This window comes from Lichenostomus cassidix, chromosome 13 (assembly GCF_008360975.1).
Source record: "Lichenostomus cassidix isolate B80296 chromosome 13, HeHo_3.0, whole genome shotgun sequence".
NCBI lineage: Eukaryota > Metazoa > Chordata > Aves > Passeriformes > Meliphagidae > Lichenostomus > Lichenostomus cassidix.
Genome location: NC_139494.1, coordinates 9,775,314 through 9,783,996, shown reverse-complemented (window position 1 = coordinate 9,783,996; position 8,683 = coordinate 9,775,314). Strand labels below are relative to the sequence as shown.

At 50.5% G+C, this 8,683-nt stretch overlaps 1 protein-coding gene across 1 annotated transcript; it reads left to right on the top strand.

The window, feature by feature from the left end:
• Nucleotides 1-7,521: 7,521 nt before the first annotated feature.
• NEUROG1 (neurogenin 1) lies at nt 7,522-8,052 on the top strand. The gene has a single exon (XM_085073201.1). It carries the CDS (start codon nt 7,522-7,524, stop codon nt 8,050-8,052), a length of 531 nt encoding a protein of 176 aa, XP_084929327.1.
• The last annotated feature ends 631 nt before the right edge of the window (nt 8,053-8,683 follow it).

The following is an 8,683-nucleotide window of genomic DNA, read 5'->3' as shown; positions in this document are numbered from 1 at the left end:
TTCCTTTAAATCCCAGAAAGCAGAGGAAATCTACACATTATGTACAATATGCTGAGATGCAAACCCTTATCCCTGCATGGCCGAATTTGCAGTGCTGAGCCTTAGGGTGTCACCCTCGTCCCTCTCATGGCCAAGGTGGCAGGACCTGCACCCCAGAGCGTCATCCCTGGGGTCAGGATGCAGGATCCTGAGCCCAGGACTGTTGGCTGGAGCTGTCTCCTCTCCTTTCCCACCTGCCCCACTCTGCCCAGGCTCTGGGGCTCCTGCAAGCACTGTCAGGTTCCTGCCCAGTCCTCACATATCTTTTGGGATGAATTCACCTGCTATTTTTTTTTTAATTGAGGAATTGTGAGCTTCATCCTCACTAATATAATCTTTTACTACAGAATGCCTCTATTTATGTATATTATACATCCAGTTTCCCTTGATGTGAAACTATCTGGATAGTTTCATACTGATATCCCTTTAGAGACAAACCTTTCCTACCTGCCCCAACAGCCTGGGAGTGGATGCACTACAAAACGACTCCCTGCTTAAAAACATATGAGGCATCTCAATTTTCTTTTATGTACATGTGCTCTAATTGCCAGGGCAAAGCAGCAGCTGAGGTGTGACAGGGAATTTTGATCAAGGCTCCGCGGGAATGCAAGTGAGCCAGCCTTCCTCTCCTATTCTGTGTGCAGAAGTACAAATACATACATATGTAACAGTCGGTGTCATCCCAGGAGCTGCATGTGTGTGACTGTCTCTGCACACATCTGAGTGTGCAGAGCATGTGGGTGCATGGCTGGGGCACATGTGGGACACGTGTCTGTGTGCCACATCCCTGGGGGGGCTGCTCCCCAGCCTTGCCCTCCCGCCCCGAATCCTGGGGAAGGAAGCAGGCAATTCCCTTCGGGTGCAGCCCTTGTCCCTACAATGCCAGAGAAGGGATTATACCAGGGATTAACATTTTAAACTCTCCTTCCAGACCTACTAAATCAAAGATCCTCAGGCCAGTAATCGTATTTCTGTCCTGGGATTACTGCGTTCCTGAGCCCAAACTTCAATTTCAGGAGAAGCTGGGGAGAGCTCCCCCCCAGTGCCTGTGCACCCCAAACTCCCTGAGCTGGGGCAGAAGCCTCTGCATATGGACTTTCTTCCTTTTTTCAGCCATTCTCTCCAATTCCCCTGCCATGGCCAGGAGAAGACTCCATGAGTGCTTTTCTTGTCGCCTGCCCCCTCCTAATTCCCAGTAATTTATCCCGTATTAAAACTCCCTTAAGGAAGAATGGCCCAGGACCCAACACCTGCTATGCAAATGGCAGCAAATCCCCTGGGCCCCCGTGGAGGGGCAGTGGGCAGTGGGGACCTGCAGGCTGGCCATGGTCCTGGAGCATCCTCCCCCAGCTGCAAGGCTCCATCATCACAGCCAAAGGGAACCCCCAGAGCTGGGGGACACCCCCAAAGTCCCCCCCTCCCCAAAGAGTTCAGGCTCAGTTTCACCCCCACATGATGCTGCTTAATTATTTCAGGTTATCTTTGCCCCTCCTAAGCAGAACTATTGATATGGAAGGTATAAAAGAAAACCTGAGTATCTCAGCATGTAGTAAAGCTTCCTGGTATGGATGTTGTTGTGGGATTACTTCTGCAGGACAGTCAGTGAATTTTGTCCCTTCCTTTAAGGATAAGGATTCTAGCTTCAATTAACAAACTAAAAATCAACAAAAGAGGGAGAATTGTGGGAAGAAGAAGGTGGAGGGGGAAAAAGAAGAGTAGAAAAAGCTCTCACACAATAAAGGTGAGGGGGGAAAGGACTCATTTCTCAGTTATCCTAATCTCATTTTTCCCAGTTAATGTGGTAGCCAGAAGGCTGGGGAAGGGCCAGGCAGAGAGCCTGGTCCAGAACCATGACTGCACCAGGATGGTTTTCCTTGGACAACTCGGGTTAGGGTGTTGAAACCTCAGGCAGCCAGTGGCATCCCCAGGCACCTTCACCCCACACCGGGTCCATCCCATCTCCCTGGGGGTACCCAGTGCTGGGGAGCCCCACAGGGACGCTGCACAAGCCCCTCCATCTCCACGCTTTCTTCCCGTGGCCCTTTAGCATGATCACACATTTCCCAGCCCTGAGCACTTGAGTGACATTTGGGCTATTATTCGAGGAGATAGATTGTTTGGCCTGAAGATGCATTGTTTGGGCTCCTCATAAAAGAAACAAGTTAAATGCCGCAGCTACCACACACAAAAATGACTCCTTCTGGCCATAAAACCAGTGGGACAAGGAAGTGGTTGTAGGAGTCAAACATAATTGATGCTCAGAAAGATGTTATAAATAATCTGCGCCGAGTCCTCTCTCATGTGCCTCAAAACCACAGAAAGTGGTGCTTTTTTTTCCCTTTATCTCCCCTTGAATTCAGAAGCATAATACACCGTGAGCACCAATAATTGATGTATGTTATAATTCTTCATTACCCTATCAGTAGTCTGGGAAAATTGGAAGAAAAGAAAATGCCAGAAAGTTATGGTAAAACTTAAGATGCGACAGAAGTAGCTTTCTTTGCTCATGCTGTGAGTGTTTGAATAAGAAGAATGTCCCTGCACTGTAACAAGCTAAAAGAATGAGGAAGACAAAGGATTTCACGAAAAAGGTTTAGATAGAAGACAAGGCAAGTGAAACTGAAAGGAAGGGAAAAAAACCATTTACAATGGAACAATGCGTGTACTAATCGCTTTGATATATTATACAAACCCAAAGACCCAAAACATTGTGTAATTATTTATAAATGACTTCTCCACTCCTGTGTATAATACCACAGAAAGAATAAAACTGCAGGCTACTCTCTAAACTATTTCTAAATAGACCTAGCTCAAAAGGAAGCAGAAGTGTTTGAAAAAAAATAATTAATGGTTGATTTTATGGTTGTCTCATTAAAACATTTTAATTACAACAAACAAAATACATTTGTGCTTGCAGGGAACAATCCTTTACCTACTTAACCTCCCCCATTCTAAAGAGAAGCAAAATGTTACATCACACGTTTAAAACCTGAAAATAAAACATTCCCACTATTTCTGCAGAGCCCCCAGGAGGGGTTGAGCCCTGACTGCAACTCCCAGGCACTTGTGCAGGATTTCAGAGCGGATCTGGCTTCCTGGGCCAGGACCCCACTGGTCCATGGGGACTCTCCCGCGATGTCCCCGTGCTCCCCACCCCAGGCAACCCCTGGCACATGGCCCAAGGGCTCACACTGGCCACAGGCAGGTAGGAGATGAGGCCAAATCCTTTAAAGACAAAGCCCTTGAGCTGCTCCCAAAGTGTTTCCCTGGCACAAGAACTGGCTCCTGCTCCAAAAGGGGTTAATGCTGCCTCTGTGCAGGCTGAGATCCCTTCCAAACATTGGGATTTCAGAGCTGTCCATTAGCCAGCAGCCATGGCATCAATTCCTGAACCCTTTGTGAGCCTCAGGCCAGGGGCTGTGACTCCAGCCAGGTCCCCGGAGCTCAGCACTGTGTGGCCACCCCTACCCTCACAGCCCTGGCTGCACTACTGTCCCCACACAGGCTGCACAGAAGTCACCGTGCTCTGGGCAATGTCCAGGCAAACACAAGGACACCAACTGCCCCACTCAACCATCTCCTGGTTTTCTACCTGCATTTAAAACTCCTGCTGCATCCACCCGGGCATCCCCAGGGGTGAGACAGAAAGATCCCTCCTTTACTCCTGCAAGGCACTGGGTCTAGCTTTCTGCTGCCAGGGTGATGGCTTTGCCACCACTCATGTCACCTCTCCAAATTTAGTTCAAGCAGTCTCCACAGGCAGCTCTATCTTCTCTTTCTGGCCATGCTTTCAAACAATGAGGGAGCAAAAAAGCAGTATTCTCCTGGTTGATTTGTTATTTTGACACTCATCCCAAGAACTCATCATTAGTTCAAGCCCTCTTGTAATAATGGAACAAAAGACAGAGTTTGTTGAGTTGCTGTAATGATGTTCATGTTAAGACCTGAAAAAAAATTATGTATGTCTGACTTCTCTGAGGCATCTTCCAATTTCAGGAGCAGTTTTACTGTGAACCACTCATTTCCATGCTTGAAGAGAAGAGTGATGCTAACACTGCTCTAATGATCATAATTCTCGTTGGGTTTGAAATGTGAGGTTGATTTCTAGCATGGAGATTTATTTACCTCTACAAGATACAACAAACACCAGGGAATGGCATCTTCTCATGGACCAGCATTTTCCTTGAAGGAAACACTGCATCCAGAGACCAGCAGGGAGCCTGACAGCACATCTTCTCCAAAAGCCTTTCCTCCATCTTTACTCATCAATTCCTACTTTTTCTGGAGTCCAGCCATGAGCCAGACCCCACGCATGATGTCTCAACATGAGGGCAGAGGAATGAGCTTCATGCTTGAGGCCTTACAAGTGATAAATGTGCTGCGTGGAAACACGCCCACGACAATTTGGATCTTGGATGAGCAGCTTGCCATCCTTTGTAAGGAAGGATGGGCTGATCCAGCTGTGCTTTTGCAGTTTTCATAGTTAAAAATGCTGTTTTGAATCTTTTTCCCTCTCACTTTTTTTAAGTGCTGTCTCTCAAAGCAAATGATAAAGTATTTCTGACAACTTCCTTAGAGCTCAAAGCATGAAACTAATAACGTCCATGAGTCCAGCTGAGCCCTGATGCACTTACATTAAGGTAGAAAAGTTAATATCAGAAGCTAAAATTCAGGATAAGGCCATCAGTTAGATGCTAGCAACACAGTGTGTTCCTCTAAATCAATGGTCCTGTTTCATTTTGGAACTTTTTTCTTTTCCAAACCCAGAAAATTTCACAAAACTTCAGCAGCCGACTTCCCTAGGAGCAGGCCCATAAGGTGTAAGAGCTATTATCTGTGTTGGCTGAATAATTTATCTGCAAAATTAGTAGACTGCCTGTGATAGAACTGGTTGAATTATTCATCGGGAATAAATTATCCAAGATATTTAGCACTTCTTTCTGTTTGCGAAGGCTTCCTGAAACAATTCTGGTTCTGTGAATACATTCGTTATTCATAAGTACGCAGTGAATAGATTATGCAAACAAATTTCAGCCTATGGGTTGTTTGTGAAACATTCACTTCAGCCCTGGCTATTCATGGCTGTGACTGATCACAGAGACACATGGTGCTCTCTCCCCTCCTTGATTGGAGCACAAACTTTTAAAACAAGAGAATAACAAATGACAAACTGCAAATGATGGATAAGGACTAATGAATAATGCGCTTTCACTGCAAACTTTCAGACAAGTGATCGGTTGTGCCAAAGTCTGTGAAACTCTGGGGAATCATAAACATTTTAATGAATAAACTATTGACTGCTCAAAGACACCTAAACAAAAGACAATAAAAGTGTTGCAGACAACACTGGAGTTTATATCACTATATATAAAATGCACAGTAACAAAAGTTGAACACTTTTTGCCATATGCTTCCATAACCTTTAAATTTTGGTCCCTTCTGGCTTTCTGATTAGAGCTGGAAACTCCACCATCAGTCTCTGCCTGCTGACAGAGTCCTCTAATTGTGCCGTCACTTAAGGACATGAGTAACTCAGTGAAGTGGAACTGCTTAGCGCAGAAAGTCACTTATGTATGCAGAGGCCCTAAAAACATCAGCCTGATTGCAGGTTCGGTGATTGAGAGAGCCCAGTCCCTCCCGAGAACAGCCAGGCCCCTGTCACCTGCCCTACGTGGGTATATCGCACATCCCCGGTCTGCAAGTGTATAAAGATGTAAAAAAGCAGAAAGCGAGCTGATCCTGCAAGCTCGGCTGCTGCCAAACTACTTCTAGTTTGAGCCTCGTTAATATTCATCACCCAGAGCTTTTTGGATTGCTCACTTCTGTGCGTGATCTTCTTGGCACAAAGAAGGTTGTTTGTGGTAGTTTGCTGGTGTCGTGGGTCATCTCAAAGCGGTGGCAAGCAGGAATAACTCTGACAGGAAACTCCTTGCTCAGGTTCAAGTAAAGAATAGTTGCTGTGAACTTAAAATGCAGAGATAGACAATAATTTATGTTGTCAATTTTCCCTGTTTATCAAAGGCATAGAAGAAAATCAAAGGAGGGGGAATCAATCTACATTTTGTGTAAGGGGAAATCAGGTAAATACACGTGAGTTTAGGCATAGGCACCTGAAAATGGCCATTGATGGGTGGTGAAACTGAAAACCTTCCAGGGACACAAGTACCTGAGTGCTGACAATGGGGCTTCTTCGAAGCAGGGAGAGCTGGAAGAGCCAGATGTCAGAATTAGGAAACTTTTTAGCCACGTACAAAACCTTGGCATCCCAAAATGTGAGATAGTGATACCCTGGCACTGAATGGGGATTAGCAGAGGCAGCAAGAACTTTACAATCAAAACAGCACAATTCGTTTTTTTTAACCAAAGAAGAATTGTATCTGTATATTGTATATACATTGTGTATATCTGTATATACAGTGTATATATATTGTGATTACAACCACCGAAATTTATGAAATAAATGTCCTTTGGAATTTCCAATTTTGTGAGCACCTGCAAACCCCTTTTCAAAGGAGAGCACGTAAAAGCCAAAGCGTGTGTTGGTCTTCAGAAACACAGGAGGGAAATACCTGCTTTGAGTTTTACCACTTCCGAATATTTTCACTTTGACGCGTGGGTGTAGAAAAACCGCAAGGTGCACCGAAAACCCGACAAAATCTTCCACCCGCATCTGCCTGGGCAATAATCCACGGCTCATCCTCTGGAAATCCAGATTAACCTTTTTCTTTACCCAAACCCCCCGCTCGCAGCGCTTTAAACTCGCGCCGCAGCCCCTCCGGCCGGAGCGGGACGGTGACCCCTCCACCCCCGCGCTGAGCCGCGACCCCCCTGCCCCGCTTTGTGCTGCCGCCTCCCTCCCCGCACGCGGGGGGGACAAAGCGGGGGACCCCCCCTCTCTCCCCCGTCCCCCGGGGGCGCGGCAGATGCGCGGCCGCCCGCGGTAATTGCGGGCACGCTCCGGAGGGCGCGGCGCACGGGGCCGACCTGCCGCCTCGGCGCGGCCCCGCGGGGCGGCCACGGGGCCATTGTCCGCCCGCCGCTATAAGAACGGGCGGCCGCGCCGTCGTGTGCCAAAGCCGCCGCTCACACGAGCGGATCGCAGCCCGCAGCACTTCAAAGCCACGCGCGGTCGCGTGTCCCCCCGCCCCGCCTTTCCCCGGGCTTTGGCTTTTTTTTTTTCCGCTTTTTTTTTTTTTCGGCGCTGAGTCCCCTGCCTCCCCATACAGCGGCCGGCTCGGCTTTTTCCTTTCTGTATTTTTATACAGTTATTGCTTAACCGCATCCCCGGGAGTGCCTTTCCATGTGAGTACGGGAGCGCCGGCACCTGCCAAGCACCCGCACCGCCACCCCCTTAGCTATATTTATTTTTTTCCTTCCCCCCTCATCCCTTCCCCGGCAGCTTCGCACCTTCCCCTTCGCTCTCCCCTCCATCCTTCCCTGCCCCGCGTGGCACTGACGGGGCTCCGTCTTCTCTCCCGCAGGATGCCCGCCGAGGCGCCCAGCAGCGGCGAGGGCGCGGAGCCCGGCGCTCCGAGGGAGCGGCGGAGACGGCGCGGCCGTGCGCGGGCGCGGACCGAAGCGCTGCTGCACACGCTGAAGCGCAGCCGGCGGGTCAAGGCCAACGACCGGGAGCGGAACCGCATGCACCACCTCAACGCCGCCCTGGACGAGCTCCGCAGCGTCCTGCCCACCTTCCCCGACGACACCAAGCTCACCAAGATCGAGACCCTGCGCTTCGCCTACAACTACATCTGGGCCCTCTCCGAGACCCTCCGCCTGGCCGAGCAGTGCCTCCCGCCGCCCCCCGCCTTCCGCGGGGCCGCCGCGCCCCCCAGCCCCGGCAGCGACGCGGGGTCCTGGCTGTCCAGCGCCTCCCCGTCCGCCCCTTCGCTCTGCGCCTCCGCCTCCGGCCCCAGCAGCCCCGCCACCTCCGAGGACTGCGCTTACGCGCCCGCCGACAGCCTAAGGGGCTTCCGCGGGCTGCCCGCCGGCCCGGGCGCGCCCCTCCGCTAGCGCGCACCGCCCCGCGCCCCCCGCGCACCGCCCGGCGCTCCCGGCCCGGGGCCGGCGGCGGAGGAGGGAGGGGGGGCCTCGTCCCGTTGCACTTTTCATCACTCTCCTTCCCCCCAGCCCCTTCCCCCCGACCCCCGCCTCGCCTCCCGCGCCACTCCGAAAAACCGGGAAGAAGAAAAGCGACAGATTTGCTGCCGCAGACGAGGTGAAAAGTCAATTTTACAATTTGTAGCTCTCCGGCGAAGAAAAACGAGCATGAAAATTTGGTTTGAACGCCCTGACAATGCCATGAAAAGGCTTAAGGGGCCGATGCGGCCCAGGGCGCAGCGCGGGGCTCAGCGCGTCTCCCCGGCCCTGCCCCGGGGCGGCTCAGCCCCTCCCGGGGGTCCCAGCACCAGCCCCGATGGGACCCCGCGCCCGGCGGACAGCGGAGGGGCTCATGCATTATAGATGCTGACCCCCAGCGCGGCCGGCCTGCTTTAGAGTGGGAGCAGACACGGGGTATTCAGCGACTGGACCAGAGAGCGGTTTAATTTATTCAAGATGTTCATTCATATGAAAATTGTATTTTTGTACATAAAGAGCTTTATTCTATTATTATACCTCTTATCAAAGTGAGGGTTTTGTTTTG

What these genes read in the sequence shown, in the direction of transcription:
- NEUROG1 (XM_085073201.1), top strand. Translation starts at nt 7,522, where the DNA reads ATGCCCGCCGAGGCGCCCAGCAGCGGCGAGGGCGCGGAGCCCGGCGCT.